A 26,941-nucleotide genomic window follows, 5' to 3' on the forward strand; every position below is an offset into this window, starting at 1 on the left:
TGCTGGAGCAGCCTATCAAGCATATAGAAGGTTGAGTTCTATAACCAAGTTTAAGACGTGTGCCATGCATGGCACGTGCGTGATTTTGCCCTGTTTCAATGCGCTAAGCAGATTGGCACCGTTGTCACACACCAGTTTACCAACTGTCAAATTGAGCGGTGTTAGCCACTGATCTGCCTGTGAACGCAAAGCTGAAAGGAGTGCCGGGCCAGTGTGGCTCTTGGCTTCCAGGCACAACAGACGCAGCACGGCATGGCAACGTCTCACCTGGCATGTCTAATAGGTTCTGGGGAGCTTGGGCGGCACAGCGGAAGAGACGCTAGCAGCGGAAAAGGAGGAGTCAGCTGAGGAGGAGAGGGAGGAGGATGGAGTAGGAGGAGGAGGAGAAGAGTCAGGCCTGCATGCAATCCGTGGCGGTAAAACCAAATCTACATGGGTGCCACGGGTTACATGCTTGACGGCCGTCAGAAGGTTCACCCAGTGGGCAGTAAAAGTGATATACCTTCCCTGCCCGTGTTTGCTAGACCATGTGTCTGTGGTCAGATGTATCTTGGCACCAACACTGTGTGCCAGAGATACATTCACTTGCCGCTGAACATGGCCATATAGCTCTGGGATGCCCTATTCTGAGAAATACTTCCTTCCTGGAATCTTCCATTGTGGTGTTCCAATGGCCACAAATTTTTGAAAGGCCTCCGAGTCCACCAGTTTATATGGCAGTAGTTGGCGGGCTATCAGTTCTGACAAGCCAGCCATCAACCGTTGGGCAAGAGGGTTATCCGGCGTCATAATTTTTTTACGCTCGAACATTAGGCCCACGGAAGCCTGCCTTTTTGCAGAAAAACGTGAGCTTGGCGTGATGGAAGGTGGAGTGGAGGACAATTGTGAGGAGAGAGGAGAAGGAGAAGTAGAAGACCAGGCTGGACGGTGAGAGCCTGCAGTGTGGCTTTGTGTGTTCCGTTGCTCCCACTCGGCTCGGTGATGGCTGCTCATGTGCCTTCTTAAGGCGGTCGTCCCTAGGTGAGTGTTGGGCTTACCGCGACTAATGCATTGACTGCAAAGATTGCAGATGGCAACGCTATTGTCAGCAGCGGACACGTTAAAAAAAGCCCACACTGCGGAGCCATGTGCCGGTGTCCTGGGGGCGCCAGATGTGACCGTACATGGTTGATGACTCGCTCCTGATACATTTGCAGTCTGCTTTGTCCCTCCTGTGCAATGTAAGTTATTCCTGCTTCTCCTCCCTATCTGCTGGTCCATATCTCCCTCTGAACTCCCCTCCTCTTCCTCTCTTGTGGGCATCCACGTGACATCACTAGACACGCCATCATCAACGTCACCTTCCCCACCGCTATAAGTAGAGATCTCGGAGTAGGCAGCAACACCGGGGACCGACCTCCTCCTTGGGCTGATCTGGGTACTGTCGTCAGACTGCTGAGTAGCGGTTGTTGCTGCCTCCTCTTCCTGATCCAATACCAAGAGAGGCTGTGCATCAGAAATGTCTTGATATGGATCGGAAAATAATTCCTGTGACTCAAGCGGAAGGTATGTGGTGGTGGTGGTGGTGTTGTTGGTGGTAGTGTCTTTGGGGGTGCACATAGCAGAGAGTGAAGAAGAGGGTGCAGATCGAGAGGATGAGGAGGGTGCAGAAGAGTAAGGCTGAGCGAGCCACTCAACCAAGTCTGGCGCGTCCTTTAAAGTAATTGAACGCACCTTCTGCAACTTCCCACTTTGGCTCAAGCCTTTTGCTCCTGCCCTACCCCTACCACCCCTGCGGAAGGGCCTGCCTCTTCCTCTGCCTGTCATTTTTTAAATGACCCTGTGACAAAACTCTCAGTCCCTATACCGATGAAGGACTGCTGCAGTATAGGGCAGCGGTCAGCAGTAGTGCACCTCAACCCTATGTATTGTGGACCGATACCAGTCCTTATAGAATGGCAGACTGTACCTCACTCAACCCTATGTACTGTAGTACCCTATACCTTACCAGTCCTTATAAGGACCTTTGTGGACCAAGTAGGTTGTGTGTGAGTGATTAGCAGACTGTACGTCAGTCCCTATACCGATGAAGGACTGCTGCAGTATAGGGCAGCGGGTAGCAGTAGTGCACCTCAACCCTATGTATTGTGGACTGATACCAGTCCTTATAGAATGGCAGACTGTACCTCACTCAACCCTATGTACTGTAGTACCCTATACCTTACCAGTCCTTATAAGGACCTTTGTGGACCAAGTAGGTTGTGTGTGAGTGATTAGCAGACTGTACGTCAGTCCCTATACCGATGAAGGACTGCTGCAGTATAGGGCAGCGGTCAGCAGTAGTGCACCTCAACCCTATGTATTATGGACCGATACCAGTCCTTATAGAATGGCATACTGTACCTCACTCAACCCTATGTACTGTAGTACCCTATACCTTACCAGTCCTTATAAGGACCTTTGTGGACCAAGTAGGTTGTGTGTGAGTGATTAGCAGACTGTATGTCAGTCCCTATACCGATGAAGGACTGCTGCAGTATAGGGCAGCGGTCAGCAGTAGTGCACCTCAACCCTATGTATTGTGAACCGATACCAGTCCTTATAGAATGGCAGACTGTACCTCACTCAACCCTATGTACTGTAGTACCCTATAACTTACCAGTCCTTATAAGGACCTTTGTGGACCAAGTAGGTTGTGTGTGAGTGATTAGCAGACTGTACGTCAGTCCCTATACCGATGAAGGACTGCTGCAGTATAGGGCAGCGGTCAGCAGTAGTGCACCTCAACCCTATGTACTGTGGACCTATACCAGTCCTTATGGAATGGCAGACTGTACCTCACTACACCCTATGTACCCTATGCACCCTAGACAGACCAAGTTACCAGTCCTTATAAGGAGCTTTGTGGAACAAGTGGGTTGTGAATGATTAGCAGACTGCAGCAGAAGGGCAGCAGTCAAGTATAATATTCTTTCTATATTTGGAAGAAAGAATATTATACGTGTACAAGCCTATTACCTACCACTGATACCAGTCCTGAAAAGAACCTTTGTGGAACTAATAGTAACAGCTACTGATTAAACTGACCCTCACTGCCTCGCACACTGCTTCCTGCCTGTCCCTATATAAACTGACAAAACAGAGGCTACTGGAACAATAATTGAAATAGCACTTTTGTGGACCTGATAGTAACAGCTAATGACTAAACTGAGATATATATATTTAGGCGGGGACCGGCGCCACTGTTAATTGGCTGCAATGGGGTATGTACAGAGAATAAGTACACATACACCATTGGCCACCAAGAAAACACAGTGGTTACCAGGGTAGGTAGCAAGCCTATCCAAAAAAGTAGAATACAAGGGAGGAAGGAGGGGTAAGCAGAACTAAACCCTTGTAGTAACCTCTACTGATATATATTACTACTAAGGTACCAATACCAATAATGATGCACGCCAGTACCTATAGTGTACTAAGGGGGTTCCACAAATTATATGAATAACTCACCAAAAAGGTGTATATATGGACCACTCATTGACACTTATATACAGCAACACCATGTATACATAAAAATTATATATATAAACAAGGGAGATTAGGATATATAGCTGTAGACCTGCCGGGTTATGATAATTATGTGTCCATGAGTCTGTACACATACATAAACATTAACCCAAAAAACCTCAGGAAGTGCTACTAAAGTGCATAAAATACAAAATTGTACACAAAGTGCAAAGGTGATGTACAAAGTATAATCATTAAACACTAAGGTGATTAGTGTATTGTAAAGTGATCACAATATAATTAATTAGAACTAAAAATACAGTAAAAGACAGTGCACAAAGCCCTCAAGATAAACGAATTATTAAATAATAATAGTAATAATAATAATTAATAAAAAATGTGAAAAAAATTCTGTGATAAACAATTCATAAAAACCCCAAAGATAGTTCATATACAGCCAAAATGATAATCTCCTGAAAAGTGCAGTCCAAAAATTGGGAAAAAAAGAAAGAAAATTGATTGTCCACAAAATCTTCAGATAGGTGCAGTAGATATAAGTGACTGGTGCTCAAGTACATAAAATTCAGGTGACTTCCGTGCTCGCCCTCTCAGCTCCCCACTCACCGAAACTATGAGCCCACGAAGGGCAATCAGGCCTGTAGATATCACACAGCAAGAGTCGGTGCAGAGAAGAAGGATTTGAAGAAGGTTGTGTTCCACTCTCTGTTACCCTTGTTGTGTGACCTACCCATGAACACTCTCTTACACAGTGCATGCTGGGTAGGAGATAAAAGGGACCAGAGCGGGCCATTTTAGGTCTCTTAGGATCGCCTTGCCGGCCTGTGCGGATCTGCGAGGAGGCTTCCCAGAGACAGCGGCCCACAGGCATTTGTTTGTGAAGTGACCTGACAGTGCCTGAGAGACGGTGACCAGATTGAGAAGGTCCAGCGACACTCATCGGAGCATTGGAGGACCGGAAACATCCAGTGGAGCGGTATGGAGCGACTGGCCCAGCTGACAGAGAAGCAAGCTGAAGTCACCGGACCCAAGTTACCACACGGAGCTCTGATCCAGTTGGTGAGCAGGTTACGACCCACCGTTTGTTAACTTTTACATGCAGTTAGACTCATATACAGGCCTCACTGGAATTTGTAGTTCCACTGAGGAGGAGCAGAGCAACTGACACTGAGCAGGCTTAAGGTCTATCTAATCTGGCGCCTCAAGCGTTGTAAAGTTATTGGAGTCACACCAGGAGCACCTCAACCTAACTTTTCATGAACTGTGGATTACAAATTAAAAAGGAGTTATTTTAGCGAGCGAAGAAAGAAGATCACGGACTAAGTACTATAACTGAGATCTCATTCATAGCTTTTAAAGTGAGGGGAGCTCCCAGATATTAATACAAATATATATATATATATTGTTTTAAATTGTTCCTATTAAAATATATTGTGCTGTCGTCCTATGTTGGGATGACAGCACAATTTCTGTAACCACCTGTTTTGAATATTCTACAGTAAAATATATTTCTGGTTAAGAATTCAGTGTTGTGGCATACTGTTTTTCCACATCAGGTGGAGCCAGTGGATCCTGAGGTTAAAATACAGGTACTTTGCATTTGTATTATATTGTATTGTATTGCATTGTACCACAGCTGTGCCAAGAAGATTGAGTCAAGTTAGTTGGGTTATTGGTAGAGTGCAGGCCCAAATCAAACCAGCAGCTCCTTCGGGAGTCAGTTCTACACTTGCTTACCCTACCTTTCACAGTGCTGGCAAGTCTACAGATACAACAGGTCCTTTAATTTTTGCTGTGCCACTCATGCTCTTCCTGTAGCTTCTGCTGGCCTCTGCCCCTTGTGTCAATCGGCCCCTCCCCAGCCTCACCCCCTTAATCTCACATGGCCTTCAGTTCCCTTTGTGCTTCTGGACTGGAGATGTTCGTGTCCCTCTGCTAGCGCGGGGGGGGGGGGATTTTTGTTGCCATAGCGATTCCTGGCGGCTTCCTGGTCTCTGAGGAAGACCGTGTTGTTCTTCCAGCCCTGCACCTGTCAGAGAGGTGGGGGAGTGGAGTAGGCTGGTCCGAGACTTGGGAGAGGAGCTGCAGCCATGGAAGTCAGTGGAGCCTGGAGGCAGTGGCTGAAGTTAACAGCACCCGAGGCTGTGCTGCACCGCCTGCCTGTGTCAGTTTACTGAGCTGCTTAAAGATGAGAGAAGGGTTGGTGCCAGATTAGAACTTCTTGGAAAACCCCTGACTTTGGCACCCCCACTCCCCTGGCGCCCTCAGACGGCCACCTGGGCTACCTTATGTTGACGCCGGCCCTGTTTATACCTATAATTTCTTCCCTTTCTACATAACATATTTAGTGTTGCTCTACCTTGTCATATTGGGTCCTGAAGAAACCGTGTAACTGGCTAAACGTTGACCTGACAGACCTGGTTACTGGAAGCATACACTTTCTACATTGATGCTATGTTATCCTTAAACCAAATTTATATAACAGTCTTTCGATACTTAACCAGGTCCCGAACAGCTCAAGCAGATATACTGCAGCACAATGGCTCTCATGGGTTAAACCCGGTATGGGTACATCCTTCGCTTTTAGAGCCGCCGGAGGCGTACAAGCCCCCTGCATGGTAGGAGACCCGATGCGCGTGGCTGGCAGGCACGATCGCGTGCACGAAAACCGTGTTCTGTCAGTGAGAGGAGATATATCGTTTGTGCCTACTAAGCATAAACAACGATATGTCTCCTCCCCCAGTCAGTCCTATCCCCATACAGTTAGAACACACATTTAACCCCTTGCTCAAACCCTATTAACCCCTTCCCTGCCATTGACATTTACACAGTAATGAGTGCATATTTATAGCACTTATCGCTGTATAAATGTCAATAGTACCAAAAATGTGTCAAAAGTGTCTGATCTGTCCGTTGCAATAACCCTAAAAATCACAGATCACTACCATTACTAGTAAAGAAAATATATATATATATTTGTAAAAATGCCATAAATCTTTTGCATAGCTTGGTTTGGGTAAAAGTTATAGCATCTACAATCAATATACGATTATTACGTTTTGTTTTTGTTTTTTACCAAAAATATGTAGAAGAATACATATTGGCCTAAACCGATGAAGAAATTAATTTTTTTAAAAAAATTTGGGGGATATTATAGCAAAAATATTGTTTTTTTTTTCCTCTTATTTTGTTTATAGTGCAAAACATAAAAACTGCAGAGGTGATCAAATACCACCAAAAAGAAAGCTCTATTTGTGGGAAAACAAGGATGCCAAATTTGTTTGGGTACAGCATTGCATAAATGCGCAATTGTCATTTAAAGCAACGCAGTGCCAAATTGTAAAAGGTCCTCTGATCAGGAAAGGGGGTAAAATCTTCCGGGGCTGAAGTGGTTAAAATAGGAGTTCTTTTTAACATTATCCTGTGGATTGGTAGAAGGCTGATATGTCTTTGTTTTTATAAACTCCTTTTTAATGTGTACGAATAAAGATACAATTTTTTATAATTATGTCTCATCTCCCATGCTGAGCCTTTAAAAGTCCGGTTGTTTAGGCTGGATTTGGTTTAGCTAGTCCCACACTCTTTCGCATCGACTACAGCAGGGGTAGGCAACCCCAGCATTGGTGCCGCAGCTGGCACGCCAAGCCTCTTTTGCCGGCACTCGACTCCCTCCCCATCAGCAAAGCAGCGCAGGGAAGTGTCAGTGAGACACTAATGCATTCCAATTTTCATTTTCCCCTACACATTCAGTGTTGGGCCAGATGAGCAGGGGGGTTCAGTGTTGGGCCAGATGAGCAGGGGGGTAGGAGCAGTGGGGTAGATGAGCAGGGGGGTTCAGTGTTAGGCCAGATTAGCAGGGGGGTACAGCAGTGGGGCAGATGAGCAGGGGAGCTCAGTGTTGGGCCAGATGAGCGGGGGGTAGAGCAGTGGGGCTGATCTGAAAGGAGGTGGGGCAGATGAGCACTGGGTTACAGTGGTGGGGCAGGAGAGCAGGGGGAACAGTGGTGGTGCAGAAGAGCAGGGGGGTACAGAGGTGAGACAGATGTGCAGGAGGTACATAAATCTCACTTTTGATCGGAAATTAACTGGCTAGGTAGAATCTGATTGGTTGTTCTAGACATTATAGTCTGTTTTTATTTCAGACATATTTAGTACAAAAGGCCTATGCAAGCTCTATTGCAGTACATTATTGCATCCTTAAATATAGCTGAGAAATAAAAAAAAAATAGCATGGAGAAGAGCTTAGCATTTAAAATATTTGAACACATCAGCCAAAGTACGTTGCAGAATCTCATTATAAAGTGTAGCCAGGTATATAATATACTGAAAGTTAGTACAGCGTGTCTAATGCACCATGTCCCACCTGCAGTATACATTAAGAGAATGGTAAGGGCACCACTTTGTCTGCTAATCAATCTGTTGAATATATACATAATCATTATTCACAGGCAATGTGTCTGAGTGATAAATGTGCATTTTCATAGTATTTGAAGTGCCAATTGAGGATATAAGAAAAAGTACAGCGTCCACATTATTCTCCAGCTGGTTGCACATTGAATCACAGAACAATAGGGCTCTGATTACAAAATTCTAATTTCTTGCATGAATGAGCTCTGTAGTTTAGACTCGGGTAGACTGCAGCCCTCCAGCTGATGAAGAAATGCAGGTTTCAGCCTGTACTGCCAGGGTGCAGTTGAGAAAGCATATAATGACTTGCAGTTCCACGGCAGAGATGCGACAACAGGTGTTACAGCTGTTATAGACAGCTTATGGACTATGGTCTGGCAATGTAGCCATTGCGGGATGGAGACTTTGCAAAGAGTTGTGTCAAGCATCTTAAACAACGCTTCTCTTACTACAAAGATCTCATAATAAGTCTGTGACTGTGAAAGTGTTAAAGACCAATTCCAAACAAAATAAATCTCACTTGGGCAGAGTGAGACATGAGTTGCATTGAAAGCTTACTTGGGTTGGTGATCAGAACAACTCAGCTGAAAGGTCAAAGTCGGCCTGTCATAGCCACATTAAGTGTGGTTCTCCAACCACAACTGGCATTTACTGGTAAGAAAGCAAACCCCATGTTCTTAGCTCAGTGGCATACTGCGATTCAGAGGAGAAGTAATTAAAACACATAACATCAAACCTATAGAAAAGTCATTGCCAGGACTGTCCCCTTGATTTCTCAAGCCTGGGTCATAGAGACAGCTTTTTATGCAAACACCTTGTGAGACTGATTTTTCAGCTGTTTCACTGGGGGATTTGTTACCCCATCTTGACCAACTCCATCTAAAACCAAAGCAAAAATGTAATAAATTGCATCTGACAAGTCATCAGATGTAGCGACTGCAAACGTTTTATTTTTTCAGGTATTTTCCCTTTATTCCTTATTTATTTATTCTCACTTCCTGTCCCATCATGTCTACACTAATTTGTCCATTTCATCTACAGAGGAAACCATAGTTGCTACACACGCTAGATTTCGAACATGTCTTCCTTTGTTCAACTCCATTACATTTTGGATTGATGAGACTAATAGTTTTCACAATAAAGATATGGTTCTTTGTGCGTTCTTATATGCCCACATGGAGTGACCAGGACACTGTATTTCTGGCAAGATCAACAGATACTTTCTATACTTGCTGATACTGTTCTTAGCCTGAAAAGTGAAAAATCCAACCACAACATCCAAGACTATAAGCTGCAATACATACATTTTTTTTTTATTATTTAACCACTTACAGACCGGACCATTTTGCTGGTCAAAGACCAGACCACTTTTTGCGATTTGGCACTGCGTCGCTTTAACTGACAATTGCGCGGTCGTGCGACGTGGCTCCCAAACAAAATTGACGTCCTTTTTTTCCCACAAATAGAGCTTTCTTTTGGTGGTATTTGATCACCCCTGCGGTTTTTATTTTTTGCGCTATAAACAAAAATAGAGCGATAATTTTGAAAAAAACGCATTATTTTTTACTTTTTGTTATAATAAATATCCCCCAAAAATATATAAACACACGTATTCTTCTACATATTTTTGGTGAAAAAAATCGCAATAAGCGATTATTGATTGGTTTGCGCAAAAGTTATAGCATTTACAAAATAGGGATAGTTTTATAGCATTTTTATTAATAATTTTTTATTATTTATTTTTCTACTAGTAATGGCGGCGATCAGCGATTTTTATTGTGACTGCGACATTGTGGGGGACCCATCAGACATTTTTGGGACCATTGTCATTTATACAGTAATCACTGCTATATAAATGCAGTGATTCCTGTGTAAATGACACTGGCAGTGAAGGGGTTAACCAGTGGGTGGCAGTGTAGGGGTTAAGTGTTCCTAGGGGTGTGTTACTAACTGTGGGGGGGTTGGGCTTTCATTTAGTGAACACTGATCTCTGCTCCAATCACATGGAGCAGAGATCAGCGTCACTAGTTGCTAGGCAGAATGGAGAAATGCTGTTTACACGGCATTTCCTCCATTCAGCCGTCCCGTGAGACGTTTGCGGGTATGCCTGCGGCGATCGAGTCCGCGGGTCCCGCGACCGGACTCACGGGGGTCCCGACCAGCGCGGGAGCGCGCCGCCGCCGGCGCGCTCCTGATGGCAGGGCGGCATTGAAGATTGGACGTACCTGTACGCCAATATGCCTGCCCGTGCCATTCTGTCGACGTACATCGCCGTGCGCTGGTTGGGAACCGGTTAAGCTGTACATACACGGTGCAAATTTCATTTGCACGATTCCCTTATAAACATGGATAATGCTGACAGGGGAATCTCTCCTGCTGAGCTATTGTCTGCTTCAAGCAGGGGAGAGTGGGGGAAACCGTCCGCTGGGAGAAGACAATGATTATCTCTAGCTGCTAGCGACAATCGTAAGAGAATCTGGGAGGCTGGTTTTACTCATGTTGATCGATCAACTTGGAACATTCAGCCTGCCCATTAACGGTTCGAGTCTCAACTGGTTTCTGCTGAACAGGTTGAGATTCAAACCGTGTATGGCCGGCCCTAGATACACTTTAAATTTAGCAAAAAAAAAAACACACAAGCCCCTCCCACATTGGACAAATGGAAGACACTTGTTAATTCGGCCCTACCATTATATAAGGCTGCTTAAAGCAGTGGGGATATGGTCTCCTTGGTTGGCAACCTTAGACATGGCTAACTTAGATACAACCTTGAACATTTTATTGTCCTACTTCTCTGAGCTAACTGCATCCTCTATTAAACACTAAAGTGGTCTGATCACTTAGTATGATTTATCCCCTCCCGGGACCATTCCCATATTACCTTAGGTCCCACTATGAACATGCCCTGCTGCTAAGTCATAATTGTACTTGTCCCTGGTGCATCATACTGTTTATTCAGGCATCTGGCGTCCTTTTGTACTATAGTAATCTGCTGAGCCTCTGTCATTGTCATTTGGATTTTTATATCGATCATTAATGTTTGTTTAGATGGGTTTCAGTGTGGAACACAATGTATAATTGTCACGGGTAACCACTATAGCTGTATTTTGTTTGATTTCTTGTGTTGTCATACAAAAAAACACAACTAAAAAAGTACCAGTTACACTTACCGGTAACTGCCTTTCTAGGAAATCTTCCAGGACGGCACACCTGAGAGATGAGAGGCTCCTTCTTAAAGGAAATAATCAGTTCACAGCTGTATTAAGTCCCCATCCTTTCCCTTGATCCTCAGTTTGTAGAGAACTAACTCCTGACCCTAGTTCACAAGGGAAATCATTCCTCATAGGCACTTACCTTCTAGTGTTCTACAGTCTCCTTCCAATGAGTACCATTCGTGTCTGTGCAACACCCTAATGCCCTGTACACACGGTCGGACATTCCAACAACAAAATTCCATTTTTTTTATTTTTTATGACAGATGTTGGCTCAAACTCGTCTTGCATACACACTGTCACACAAAGTTGATCAGAAATTCCGAACGTCAAGAACGCGATGACGTACAACACGTATGATGAACCGAGAAAAATGTAATTCAATAGCCAGTGCTGCTCTTCTGCTTGATTCCGAGCATGCGTGGCACTCTGTGCGTCGGAATTGTGTACACGCAATTGGAAATTTACGCAAACTGATTTTGTTGTCGGAAAATTTGAGATCTCAAATTTTGTGCGACGGAAATTCCGACGGAAACTGTCTGATGCAGCCTACAAACGGTCGGAATTTCCGACAACAAGCTCCGATCACACATTTTCCATTGGAAAATCCAACCGTGTGTACGGGACATAAGAGGCAGCAAGGTAGAACAATGAGAAACAGAAAAAACTCCCCTCACTGCTGTGCCTTTCTGATATGTAGACGATAAGGCAGTAAATATAGGACATACAGGACACAAGCAATCTTAAATCTTTGTGTATGTCTGATGTGTAGCAATATAACAATACTGAGCAGAGATGCCACCACCCTCAATGTGTCTCCCTGCTGAGCAGTAAAAACAAATCAAAAAAGGACAAGCAACCTTCACTGCTGTGTCCTTTTTGATATGCAGCCAATAAGGCAGTAAATGTAGGGCATAAAGGACAGACAATCTTTAATCTTGCATGTCTGATGTGCAGCAATGTAACAATTCTGAACAGAGATAGCACAACCTTAAGCCTAGTTCCATATTGAAGCAATTTGGCATGCGACTCAACATGTCAAATTGCATGCCTAAAATCGGCAGCCATTGCCGTTAATAGTACTGTCTGAATCAGCGCGACGCAACTTTGCGGTGCCGCACCGATTACCAAAGGCAGTATATGTACTACCCCTGGCCCAGGTTCAATGTGTATTTCTGCTATGTAGCCCAACAACAAGATGTCACAAATCTCAATGTGTATTTCTGCTGTGCCACAAAACATCCCAGCAAAGACAAGCCTTCAGTACTGATCTCTACTGGTGTGCAGCCAAGGAGTCATGGTTTATCCCTTTATAAAATAACCAAACAGGGGCAAATTATTTCATAGGCATAGCCTGGGCTATAGATACTAACCCTTCACCACCAGTGAAGGAACAAATTCTAAAATTAAAGTCTAAAGTGGTTGAACATCCCCTTACTATAGTAGCTGTTGTCCTACCTTACCTCCGCTCCCCGAGTCTGAGCAAACGTAGCCAGCTCATAAAAAGGTGGGGCTAATCAAACCCTTCCAGCATCTAAAGTCTTAATGAGCCCAGCCCTAGAGACCAAGACAGCCTCTAGAAGAGATGTTTACCAAATTAGTCTGGAGGTAAATGGCTACCTGCATACCTTAAACAAGCAATTAACTACCGGTTTACATATGTAGCTCTTACAGAGGTTTGCAAAGAAAATCCTCAATTGGAGGTTGTAGGAAGGAAATTATGGCAAATCGCCTCTAGTTCCGCCACTGGGTGGACTGTAGTCCAAACCAACAAATAGGTTTTTCTGACCTCTGTATAAATATAACCGCATTGTAAAGGTGGAGTGGGAGGTTAGAGCTTATGAAAAGTTACCCATAGCAAGCAACCCCCAAAAGGAGGATCTGTTCACAAGGAAACCCTTACTGCGTCTTCCCCATATATTACTGATGTGCCGCACAGAAGCTTGATCCCTGCCGTATTGTTGAAAGTTAGGTCAGCTTTTAAGCATCTTGGAGCAACTTCAGATTCCTAACAGCTGGGATAATAGGGCCGGATTACATAGTGCACCTGCTGACCAGGGGAGCTTACTCCTGAATCCTCCAACCACTGCACAATGAACCCTATTTTAACAACTTATTCAGTGGTATACCTGGACCGTAAGGAACTCTTTGTATCTACCAAGTCTCCCCTCTTCGTTATATTCACCACTACTAATGTACCTCAACCGGGCTTATAGGGAGAGGCTGGCAACCTACTTTTGCGATAACCACAGTGTTTCTGATGTAAGAGGGAGCTGTGGCTGGCAGTTTTAGCAGAAGCTTCTGGGCTATTTGAATCCAGACCCCAGGGGAGATTATCTCAAATGCCCAGAAACCATCTGGCTGGTATTAGGGATTTTGCAGCTAAATTCCCAAGGCAAAGGGCTCACTTTTCCATCCTTATGGTCCACACGCAAGGAGGATAGCTGCCAAAGTGCCCCCCCCCCCCCCAACTCCTATCCCTGTAGGGAGCTGCAAGGTTAGGCTGTGTCCTGAACTGCACCAGTCAGTATATAAACAGGGGGAGGGGGCAATGCCTTACCTTCCTCTTTCCCATCTCAAGTTATTTAAGCAGACACTCACTCCTCTGCACAGTTTGTCGACCGTACAGAGTCACTGATGTAAGAGGGAGCTGTGGCTGGTGGTTTTAGCAGAGGCTTCAGGGCTATTGGTATCTAGACCCCGGGGGAGATTATCTCAAATGCCCAGAAACCATGTGGCTGGTATTAGGGATTTTGCAGCTAAATTCCCAAGGCAAAGGGACAAATCACTGTCTCCCCCTTTTGCCACAGCCACCAGGCTCACTTTTCCACCCTTATGGTCCACACACAAGGAGGATAGCTGCCAAAGTGCCCCCCCAACTGCTGTCCCCATAGGGAGCTGCAAGGTTAGGCTGTGTCCTGCACTGCATCAGTCAGTATATACACGGGGGGGGAGCTTGGGGTTTGGGGGCAATGCCTTACCTTCCTCTTTCCCATATAAGGTGGTTTAGGCAGACCCCTCTGCACCCCTTGTTCATCATAGTGAACTGGTGCCTCTTTGGGCTCTCTCTTCAGCCGCCATGCTGGTCAATGTCTCCTCCAGCCTTTCCCCTTCCCGGGCTCGCACCATCGTCCTCCGCTTAGGGAGGAAGACAGAAGGAGTCCGAGAGGTGGAGATGTTGAACAGTGTATAACAGTGGCGGATTCACATCCCAGTGACCGGATCGCTGATACAGTTTCTGGGCCACCTGTGAGAAGGCCGGAGCCTGCAGGCCTGCCTATATTTGCCTCACAGGGTTACCATCCGACCCTCAGTCATCTGGTTAGAAGAAAAAATAAAAAAACTTTCACTGTGTAGGGAGAGACACAATCAAAAACTGAGGATCAAGGGGAAGGGTGGGGACTTAAAATAACTGTCAACTGATTTCCTGTAGGGAGGAGCCTCTGATCTCTCAGGTTTGCCATCCTGGAAGATGACTAGAGAAAGAATGTTTAAAAATGTGTAAAAAGGAACTTGATGGCGCCCCCTTCATTTTTGAGTGTCAGAGATTTCCCTGATACCTCGTGAAATGGAAAGCTGAAGATCCCTATGGTTACTTACAATGAAGAGGAGTTAGTGATCATCACTTAACAGTCTATGCTGGGGCTCATTAACCTTATTTCCAATGAATGCTTACCCTCACTAGATCAGTGTAACCAGTTTCCTTTGCAGTCCACCACGGTTGAGCTTTCAGTCCATTTACATTGTACAATGATCGCTGCCAGACTGAGGCAAAGTGTCCTTTCTTGTGGCCAGCTTCATACCACGTGTATGCCTGGAAAATACAATCACCTTTACTATTACCCCATTCCAGACAAGGTTTACAAAACAGCATAATATTGTAAGAAATACTTTTATTCAAATGTTTCCTTCAAGGCAACCAGCCACACTATTCACAAAATAAACTGCTCTTGGTTCAGCTGTGCGCACACATTGTTCTGTACACTCTCCAATGCGCACTGTTCTTTACACAGGATCTATACACATTGCTCTTCACACCCTCTGATATATACATACAGCTCTGTAAACAATCTGATTTATATAAACACTGCTCTGCACACCCTGCAATATATACATACGCTGCTCTGCATACTCTCTCACACTCTATACACACACTCCAATATACACATTGCTCTGTACATATTCCGATATATACATTTATTTGCACCTGCTCCATTATATACACATCGCTCTGTACACCTTCCGATATACAGCATCTCACAAAAGTGAGTACACCCCTCACATTTTTGTAAATATTTTATTATATCTTTTCATGTGACAGCACTGAAGAAATGACACTTTGCTAATATGTAAAGTAGTGAGTGTACAGCTGTTCCCTCAAAATAACTCCACACATGGCCATTAATGTCTAAACTGCCGGCAACAAGAGTGAGTACACCCCTAAGTGAAAATGTCCAAATTGGGCCCAGAGTTTCAATATTTTGTGTGGCCATCATTATTTTCCAGCACTGCCATAACCATCTTGGGCATGGAGTTCACCAAAGCTTCACAGGTTGCCACTGGAGTCCTTTTCCACTCCTCCATGAAGACATCACAAAGCCGGGGGATAGTAGAGATCTTGTGTTCCTCCACCTTCCGTTTGAGGATGCCCCACAGATGCTCAGTAGGGTTTAGGTCTGGAGACATGCTTAGCCAGTCCATCACCTTTACCCTCAGCTTCTTTAGCAAGGCAGTGGTCGTCTTGGAGGTGTGTTTGGGGTCATTATGTTGGAATACTGCCCTGCGGCCCAGTCTCCGAAGGGGGGGGGACCATACTCTGCTTCAATATGTCACAGTACATGTTAGCATTCATTGTTCCCTCAACGAACTGTAGCTCCCCAGTGTCGGCAGCACACATGCAGCCCCAGACCATGACACACACCATGCTTGAGTATAGGCAAGACACACTTGTCTTTGTACTCCTCACCTGGTTGCCGTCACACAAGCCTGACACCATCTGAATCAAATAAGTTCATCTTGGTCTCATCAGACTACAGGACCAGGTTCCAATAATCGATGTCCTTAGTCTGCTTGTCTTCAGAAAACTGTTTGCGGGCTTTCTTGTGCATCATCTTTAGAAGAGGCTTCCTTCTGGGACAACAGCCATGCAGACCAGTTTGATGCAGTGTGCAGCGTATGGTCTGAGCACTGACAGGCTGACCACCCCTTCAACTTCTGCAGAAAAGTTGACATCTATTTCCCAAAGACAACCTCTGAATATGACGCTGAGCATGTGCACTCAGCTTCTTTGGTCGACCATGGCGAGGCCCGTTCTGAGTGGAACCTGTACTGTTAAACCACTGTATGGTCTTGGCCACCATGCTGCAGCTCAGTTTCAGGGTCTTGGCAATCTTCTTATAGCCTAGGCCAGGGGTGTTCAACCTGTGGCTCTCCAGCTGTTGCGGAACTACAAGTCCCATTAAGGCATAGCAAGACTCCAACAGCCACAAGCATGACACCCAGAGGCAGAGGCATGATGGGACTTGTAGTTTTGCAACAGCTGGAGAGCCACAGATTGAGCACCCCTGGCCTAGGCCATCTTTATGTGGAGCAACAATTCTTTTTTTCTGATCCTCTTCGGGAGTTCTTTGCAATGAGGTGCCATGTTGAACTTCCAGTGACCAGTATGAGAGTGAGAGCAGCAACACCAAATTTAACACACCTGCCCCCCCCCCCCCATTCAGACCTTGTAACACCAATGAGTTACATGACACTGGGGAAGGAAAATGGCTAATTGGGCCCAATTTGGACATTGTCACTTAGGGGTGTATTCACTTTTGTTGCCAGTAGTTTAGACATTAATGGCTGTGTGTTGAGTTATTTTGAGGGGACAGCAAATTTATACAAGCTGTATACTCACTACTTTACATTGTAGCAAAGTGTAATTTCTTCAGTGTTGTCACATGTAAGGTATAACAAAATAAAAAACAAAAATTTGAGGGGTGTACTCACTTTTGTGAGATACTGTATACACACTGGAATGTACACTACTTTGATGCACAAATTGCTACTGTAAATACACTACTCTGATATACTGAAAACACACTGCTATGTATACAGCTTCGAAATACACACACTTGCTACATACACTATTCCAATATAGGCACACTGCTCTGTACAACCTTCAATGTGTACATACATGTAAACCCCTGGCATATAATTACTGCTCTGTACACCTTCTGATATACACAGTATTATGTACACTCTCCAAAATATACACACTCTGTGTACACCTTCCAATATATACAAATTGCTCTGTACACCCTCCACTATATACACACAATTATGTACACCCTCTAACATCTACATGTTGCTCTATAAACCCTCTGATCAGTACACACATTGCTCTGTACAACCTGCAGGGCCAGTACTACTACTAGGCGAACTAGGCAGCCGCCTAGGGTGCACTGCTGTCTAGGGCGCAGCCATGGCCACTGGTTTGTACTGTTTGACCTTGACCTACAGTAGTCCCTGTCATAGTATTTTTTTTTCTTTTTTGGATGCCTGGGTTTCTGGAGTCATGCAGACAGATTGTCCCACACTCCCTATTGGCTCCATTGTCTGGAGCTCGGTATGCCGCCGCCCTGCCCTCTTTCAAGATGGCAACGGCGGTTATTGGTTCTGCTATGGGTCCAAGACTGGGCGAGCGTCGCACACCGGATGGAATACTCTCACATGGGGAGTATATAGGGTGGTTTGGTAGGTCATTTGGCCTTGTGGAGGCACTGGTGGCTCTACCCTTTGTTTCTTTCCCTGGATGGTGCAGTTGGACTGGTAAGCCTGTTACACCCTTGTGTTCATTCAGGGGAGTTTTCTTTCATCTTCTTCATCTCCTATATTTCTATATCACAGATATAACATTGCTAACAGGGGGGTGGAGCTGGGGGGGGGGGGGTGCAAGTAGCTGGTCTTGCCTAGGGTGCAAAATAGTCTAGAACTGGCCATGACACCCTGCAATATATACCACAATCTGTATACCCTATGTTCTATGCACATACCCCCAGGACAACCTCTCTCTCAATCCTGTGAAGCAGATGAAGAGAAATCTAGAGTGAGGAAAAGGCATAGATCAGAATGAACTGAGTCCATAGAGCATCTACTATAATGCCAGAGGGACCCTGGACCTGGCAACAAACCTGTCAAGTTTGTTGTTGAACCTGGAGACCGGGAGTTCTACGTCTGGCGTTCCCTACCTGTGTCAATGGGTTTGATAAATGCTGGATAGAGGGCCATCCCTCTGGATCCAGACACTGACCACTGAGAAAATCAGCCTGTCCATTTTAAATGCCTGGGATGTGGATGGCGGAAGAGACCATAATGTGAAGTTCAGCCCAAGAACATCCCCAGAAATGGGGAGGTAAAGAACAACCTTACATTCTCTAGAAAAACTTCTGTATCCACAGGAACAAGCTGAGAACTGAATGGGCTGTAAAAAGGCAGTTCATTAATAACCTTAACTTATATTTTATGGTTTTATTTATGCTATTCAGTTTGTGCCAATTTCCTTATCTTACAAAACATCTATTCATCTATGCATAGTACTGCTGAGTGAAATGGCTTGTATACTTTCATTCACATTTTAAGTATACTGTATAGAAATCAAATGTGATAATTGGTGTAGTAACCAAAGGGAAATCAAATCTGTTTATTGGCCACAGGGTATAACATGACAATTACAAATGCAGTAATTACACTGGATGCTGGAATATTTGAGCCAATATTTTAATTTTGGAACTATTGAAATAATTCTGAAGCATCATGGAGAATTTATACCTCCTTGTCTCCAACTCTCTGCAGGGCATCCCCCAGGTGGAAGTAAAAACGACCATCATCAGTACCAGGCTCTTCTGACAATAGCCCATCCTAAAAATAATTGAATCAGTTGATCAAAAATAAAATCAATAAATACCTTATATAATTATAGAAAGTAATTTAACCTGACATAGGCATGCCAGAAGGCAGTTAAACAACTATAAATTTAAATTGTATGCACTGTATATCTAAAGTTTTGTTTAGCTTTGGATAAAGTAGGGAAGGGTTAAAACCTCTGCAAAGCTATATTGTTGCTAGAGGAAATCTCCCAAAGTGAGGGGAGCTCTCAACTTAGACAAGTAGTCTCTGGAACAAGTGTCCCCATCAGCTTTCCACTTACCTCATGTTCTGGGTGGCTTGAATTAACCCTCACTTTCTTTTTTGGTGAGAATATTCACCAGTGACACAGAAGGCAATAAAAACTCAACATAGGGTATAAAAACCTTCCCTGCTTTATCCAAAACTGAAAAAAAAGATATGATACCCTCTAAACAGTTGTCTAATACTAAGAGTGGACAGGTACCCCTTACATTAGGATATGCTGAAATTTGCGGACTATACAACAAACTAATAACTTACTCTTAAGTAAGGAATACTTTCAGCAATCTTGTTATCTGCTTTGAGGATAAATCCATAATGTACTTTGGCAAAGCCATTACTGGGATCCTGTGATAAAACCTAGAAAATAATAAAAAAATAAAATAAAAAAAGATGCAAATGTGAATTATGATGAGAACATTAAAGACACATGTGACGAGTATCTTCCTAGGCAGAGACATTCACATTATACACTGGTACTTCCATAAACAGTGCTCATAGGGAGGAATGAGAAAAGATGTACATTAAAAAATAACTTTATAGTCAAGTAATTCCAAATTTGTGCATTGTTTGTAGGTGGCACGTGAGACTTCCACGTGCGTGGGCTCTGGGTGTTTAATGATCAGGGTTGGGAGGACATTTGTAGTGATCCTCTAGAGCAGCCTTCTCATCTTTTTTTAGCATGATGGAACCTATTAAATAGCTTTCCATTCTCAGAGAACCTCTGCTAATAATTATATGTACAGCTTAGGTTATATTAACGTGTTCACTCAGAAGAATGCTCCTTACGTTTATGGTCATTGATCAAAAAGATCATTGTTTTCTGTGGTTACTTATCTGAGAGGCAAAAATTGTTCATTGCCTAAAGCCTGGGACACACACTAGTTTCTTTTTTTGTTCAACCAAGATCTAAGAAGCTGGGCTAACACTGTTTATTGTCACTTTATGGGGTCTTCGACCTTACACAACAGCAGCAGCTTAAATTTATATTGGTACATATAAAATCATATCCATAAATACATTTTGGGATTCAAATTTCCCAGGCAGTGAAGCACTTATAACCATAGCATGGGTATTTTCACCATCTCACAAAAAACAAACAAACTGACAGATCTGGTCGGAGCCACTGTACTTTCGATCCGTTATTACAGCGATCTCTCCTGCTGTTCTTTTGTGTTGTGACAGGGAGACGGCCCCCCGCCAGAACACTCCAGTCAGCACTCTGAGCCATCAGCCTTCTGTCGGACCTGCTGCCATACATATGGCCTGAATGTCAGCTGGTTTTTCCTGAACCAGCCGATGTTGCCCGACATTTGGCTCATGTGTATTAGGCTTAAGGAACCCATAGCAATCTCCTGAAGGAACCTTAGGTTTTCACTGAACCCTGTTTGAGAAAGGCTGCTACAGGGCAACACAAAGGAGAAGAATTAAGTAACTATGCATAACCCACCCCTTGTAGGATGGCCTCTAATCCCAAAGAATAAGCTGCTGTACAAAATACAGCCACTAAAATGTTCGTTTTTGAAAAGCAATGATACTCTAATACACCATCTCTCTCAACCAGTAGCATATGGACTGTACCTAATGAAGTGTTAGGGGGCACTTTTACTTGCTAAAGAAAACTATAGCAATTTGAATTGTAACAAGCCATACATCCTATATAAAATTGATCTGTGTAAACATTTTAGTCATTTAAAAATATAAAAGATAGTTACTGGGGTTACTGCTACACAGGCAAAGTGTCCGGGTCCCTTAAAGCCCACCCTGACTGTCTTATACTCAACCCTCACAGCGATTCTCCAATGCTCCTTTTTCTGTAACTGTCACTGCAAAATGCCTGAGGGGCTGTTTTTTTTTCTCTTAGGAGAGCTACAACAGAGGGTACATACGGTACCTTAATACAGCTGAGAAACACTACTTTGAAGTGTAATCTCCAAGTTAAGTTTGTGTGCGTCCTGACTGGACATGCCAAAGCCTCCACACAAAAACACTTGTATAGCACATGTGAATATCCAATGTTTTGCAAAAGAAAACAAAGGAGTGCTCATTAGTTACCTTAGAGCTGCTTAGTTACAAAACACATAGGATCTGGGAAAGCCACCCTGGAAAGGATGAACTTCCACATAAGAGGACTGTGTGAAGTCTCTGATCCAAGATGAGAACTGTGCGAAGTCTCTGATCCAAGATGAGGACTGTGTGAAGTCTCTGATCCAAGATGAGGGCTGTGCGAAGTCTCTGATCCAAGATGAGGACTGTGTGAAGTCTCTGATCCAAGATGAGGGCTGTGCGAAGTCTCTGATCCAAGATGAGGACTGTGTGAAGTCTCTGATCCAAGATGAGGACTGTGTGAAGTCTCTGATCCAAGATGAGGACTGTGTGAAGTCTCTGATACAAGATGAGGACTGTGTGAAGTCTCCGATCCAAGATGAGGACTGTGTGAAGTCTCCGATACAAGATGAGGACTGTGTGCAGTCTCTGATCCAAGATGAGGACTGTGTGAAGTCTCTGATACAAGATGAGGACTGTGTGAAGTATCTGATCCAAGATGAGGACTGTGTGAAGTCTCTGATCCAAGATGAGGACTGTGTGAAATCTCTGATCCAAGATGAGGACTGTGTGAAGTCTCTGATACAAGATGAGGACTGTGTGAAGTCTCTGATCCAAGATGAGGACTGTGTGAAGTCTCTGATCCAAGATGAGGACTGTGTGAAATCTCTGATACAAGATGAGGACTGTGTGAAGTCTCTGATACAAGATGAGGACTGTGTGAAGTCTTCGATCCAAGATGAGGACTGTGTGAAGTCTTCGATCCAAGATGAGGACTGTGTGAAGTCTTCGATCCAAGATGAGGACTGTGTGAAGTCTCTGATCCATGATGAGGACTGTGTGAAATCTCTGATACAAGATGATGACTGTGTGAAGTCTCTGATCCAAGATAAGGACTGTGTGAAGTCTCTGATCCAAGATAAGGACTGTGTGAAATCTCTGATACAAGATGAGGACTGCTTAATCAAATGGGTAGTTAGGAAGATGCTAACATCAATATGCTTAGAAGCAATGTATAGGTGGATATCTAAGCCGCCTTTTTTTTAACCAGGGTGCCTTCAGGTGCCTTGGCAAAATACCTAGAAATTGCCCAAAACTGTATACAAGCCAGCAGGTGGATCAAGCCTGCCTATTAATTACACAAAGCCACAGGTTTTCATTTTTCACCAGTACAACCTTCTAGCCACCAATGATGTCATTGGTTGATAAGGAGGACTTCGGGCACCCGTCCTCTCCATCAGAACTGGGGTCACATTAGCAGAGTGAGGGAGGGAAACTGAGGGAGAAGAGAAACATTGGAATACTAATCAATACCAGTGTGCAAGGCCACTTTATTAGGTACACCTTGCTAATACCAGGTTGGACCCCTTTTTGCCTTCAGAACAGCCTTAATTTTATGTGGCATAGATTCAACAAGGTGTTGGAAGCATTCCTCAGATTTTGGTCCATATTGACATGATAGCATTACGAAGTTGCTGCAGATTTGTTGGTTGCACATTTATGATGCAAATATCCCATTACACCACATCCCAAAGGTGCTCTATTGGATTGAGATCTGGTGACTGTGGAGGACATTGGAGTACAGTGAACTCATTGTCATGTTCAAGAAACCAGCTTGAGATGATTTGAGCTTTGTGACATGGTGCATTATCCCACTGGGAGTAGTCATCAGAAGATGGGTACACTGTAGTCATAAAGGGATGGACATGGTCAGCAACAATACTCAGGTAGGCAGTGGCATTTAAATGATACTCAATTGGTACTAAGGGGCCCAAAGTGTGCCAAGGATATATCCCTCACACAATTGCACCACCACCACCAGCCTGAACCGTTGATACAAGGCAGGATGGTTCAATGCTATCATGTTATTTACACCAAATTCTGATCCTACCATCTGAATGTCACAACGGAAATTGAGACTCATCAGACTAGGCAACTTTTTCCAATTGTCCAATTTTGATGAGCCTGTGTGAATTGTAGCCTCAGTTTCCTTTTCGTAGCTGACAAGAGTAGCACCCGGTGTGGTCTTCTGCTGCTGTAGCCCATCTGCTTCACGGTTCAATGTGTTGTGCGTTTAGAGATGGTATTCTGCATACCTTGGTTGCAACAAGTGGTTATTTTAGTTACTGTTGCCTTTCTTCTAGTAGTCTGCCCATTCTCCTCTGACATCAACCAGCCAGTTTCGTCCACACAACTGCCACTCGCTGGATATTTTCTCTTTTTCGGACTATTCTCTAGTGATGGTTGTGTGTAAAAAAAAAAAAAACAGAATATGAGCAGTTTTTGAAATACTCAGACCAGCCCATCTGGCACCAACACCCATGCCACGTTCAAAGTCACTTAGATCCCCTTTCTTCCCCATTCTGATGCTTGGTTTGAACTTCAGCAAGTCTTCTTCACCACGCATAGATGCCTAAATGCATTGAGATGCTGCCATGTGATTGGCTCTATAGCAATGTTCTTGTTCCCAAGCAATTGAACAGGTGTATCTAATAAAGTGGCCAGTGAGTGTATTTGCTTTGGACGAAAAAATCACTGCTAATGCTGGGGGTCACACATGTGGATGTTGCTGCATTATGCAAAACTATTGGTTTTGTTTTTTAAATTTTAGAATGGGGTGCCTCGAGATTGTGTGAAATTTTAAAGGGTGCCTTGACTGAAAAAAAGTTGACAAATACTGATCTAAGCTAAGAACTTTAAGGCCCATACACAGGATCAGACTTTTTGACAACAAACATGCAAATTAGCTGTTTTGGAGCAACATCCGACCGTGTGTACGCGCCATCGGACAAACTTTTTTGGTTTTCATCAGACTTTTGTTGGCTGTGCAACAAAAGTCCGATGGATCAAAGTCTGATCGTGTGTACAGAAAACCATATGACTTTTGTACAAAGCACAAACAGGCATGCTCAGAACCAATGCAAAAGATCAGACAACAATACAGAAGTTGACCAAAGGTGGCGGTAAAGAGCAGAAAAACCACGTGATTTGGTGAAAGTTGGCTGAAAAAGTCCTGCCGTGTGTATGCAATACAAGTTCTTGGCCGACGCCCTTTGTACAAAAATCCACAGGAAAGTTTGTACAAAGTCCTATTGTGTGTATGAGGCTTTAGGCTCGGTTTCCACTATTGCTACCCCTAAGTCGTGTTATTTTGCCACAATTTTTTGCCACGACTTGAAGCAATGCCTGTGTATTCTTGAGGTCTATGGACCTAAAGTCACATCAAAGTGGGACCAAAGTAGTGATTGGACTACTTTGAAGTCGCACAGATATAAACGGTACTCATTGGAAATCATGGGGTACGACTTGCCATGCGACTTTTCAGTCCCAATTTACATGAAAAGTCGCACTAGTGGAAACCAAGCCTTAGTAACATCTATAACCCCTCCACAGCATTGATAATAACAAACAAAAGAAACATCTGTAAAAGTTAACAAAGTGATGGCTATAAAACCGATGTCTGATAGCTGGAATCACTGAATAGCCTCCTGATGTGAGCAAGTGAAACACTCTATAGGAAGAAGCTCAACATCAGCAAAATTACATATTATGTCAAATGAAATGAAGATTATATGTCAACAATGTAAATAATTTCCAGGGAAACTGTGTAAATAGGCTAGCAAATCACAAGTAAACATGTTCCATATTTCCTTAGAGAACCACAGTCTGTATTATATTACAATCAATGGTCTTATTCAAATGCACAGATCAGTGTCAAAAGTTCGGGTACAAAAACCAGCCAATCAGAATCTATATTTTATTGGTCTGACTTCAGTAAACGGAAATGTTCTTGTCTACTGTGTTTTATTGTATTTTGCACCTTATCATTTCTCTGTGGACTTCCTTACTGTCATAAAACTTCATTGGTCTCTAAATGTAATAAAAGCTTAACTCTGATTTACCTCTTCATACACTTCTTTGGCTTTCGTGTTATCTCCAAGAAGGAGGTAGCCAACACCAAGGTCATTCTTTAATGAAATATCATCAGGGTACAGCTGGACCAGCTTGTGAAGGGTGAGCACAGATCCTCTCATACGGCCTGGATTTATACAAAGAAAAGTATAGCAGTAGAAAAGTAGTACAGTATATACAAAAAGTTAGTATAAGTATACTGTATACAACTAAAGTATAAGTATATAAGGTCTCATTTTCAATATAAAAAATACACAACAAAATAATACTAGCCTTATTTAGTGCCACTGCAGAAAAAAAAAAAAAAACACAATAAAAACAAAAATGGTAATGTGCAGAAATCAAGAGGATGATCCAAATAACTACTAGTTATTGCTCTTTGCCCATCATTTCTAAGTGTACTACCTTACTGAATAAAATGGATTTTGGAGAAACATAACTTCATTGTAAAAGAGCAAGCCAAAAAATATAAAGACGCTGACTTCTGAAAATGGATTTCAAAACAATATTCTGCTTATTTAAAAAGTGACAGTAAGGCAGGCCATGTATGGGTTGAATTTCGAAAACATTTTCTTTCAAAAATCTTATCTAAGAATTTTTGTTCGTATTTAGCACCATTAGTGGGCTTTTTTCGAATTTCCGTGCGGCAATCAAATTTGAGTAATCGGAACATGTTGGAAATTGTTTGAAAAACTAACGACTTTCTAATCAATGATGGGAGAATCGCACGAGAAATGTAATCGAAAAAGAAATGCGCATGTGCAAGAAAAAAAAATTCCAGGAAAGAAAAAAAAAGATTCCCAGCCATGAAAATTCTTTTCTGTAGCAACATGAGGTGAAATTGAAGGCTTCGTTGGCCCAATTTCTAAATCAATGGTGGCACCATCGGATCACAAAACACACAAATTTTCTGATTTTCAAAAGAAAATGATTTTGAAATTCGACCATGTATGGCCAGCCTTAGGTGCAACAATAATAATAAAAGTATGGTAACTTAATAAGTTCACCTTTGGGAACGTGTTACATGTTCCACCCATTTTACGGGTGGAACATGGTCTCACTCCTGCATTCATTCATAAAGTTCTGGGAATAGGAAACTGCAAGTACTGTTCGCCTTAGCTGGTGTCGACTTGTAGTTCTCAATGAACTACCATGGAGCTGTTGAGCATTCTGGTAGTTCATTGTCTCTCCCTGTCAGTGCGTATCTGCCTGTATGAGGTACAAGCAGACTGATACACTGACAAGTCTGCAAGAGTCCTGCATGGCACCGCGGCTGGAATGCTTTACAAGCTCCAAGTAAAAAAATAAAAATAAATACACATTTTTTTTTACCTGCAAAAAGATGTCCATTTATTTCATTTTTTTTAAAAGGTGAACCTATCCTTTAAGGTAATCGATGAGATTTCACCTTGTGCTGGAGCAGGCGCCCTCCCCTAGATGCCAGGGGAGAGATGGCTCCAGTAAGGAAGGGAGCAGTGATACAGATAAGGCCAGACAAGTGCTGGTAGTGGGAGACTCAATTATTAGGAGGACAGAGGGCAATCTGTCAGAAAGGCTGGGGTTGTCGAACAGCGTGTTGTTTACTGGGTGCTCTGGTTTGGCACATCGTGTATCAGGCGGACAAATTATTGGGAGGGACTACCTTCAAGGTAGTTTTCTCTGAAATACTACCTGTACCTCGAGCCCCACCAGAG

At 43.5% G+C, this 26,941-nt stretch overlaps 1 protein-coding gene across 9 annotated transcripts in view; it reads right to left on the bottom strand.

Moving 5' to 3' along the window:
* Window positions 1-26,941, bottom strand: part of ASPH (aspartate beta-hydroxylase) — a 334,747-nt gene that overhangs the window by 49,106 nt on the left and 258,700 nt on the right. For all 9 annotated transcript variants that reach the window (XM_077492760.1, XM_077492758.1, XM_077492757.1 and 6 more), the window contains 4 exons: window positions 25,238-25,374; window positions 19,551-19,649; window positions 18,933-19,022; window positions 14,797-14,934 (listed from right to left, as the gene is read on the bottom strand). In XM_077492760.1, the coding sequence (XP_077348886.1) occupies window positions 14,797-14,934; window positions 18,933-19,022; window positions 19,551-19,649; window positions 25,238-25,374 (464 nt within the window). The remainder of the gene's footprint in view (window positions 1-14,796; window positions 14,935-18,932; window positions 19,023-19,550; window positions 19,650-25,237; window positions 25,375-26,941) is intronic.

The sequence above is a fragment of the Lithobates pipiens genome, unplaced genomic scaffold (genome assembly GCF_037356315.1).
Source record: "Lithobates pipiens isolate NorthernLeopardFrog02 unplaced genomic scaffold, aLitPip1_a1.2 Scaffold_19, whole genome shotgun sequence".
NCBI lineage: Eukaryota > Metazoa > Chordata > Amphibia > Anura > Ranidae > Lithobates > Lithobates pipiens.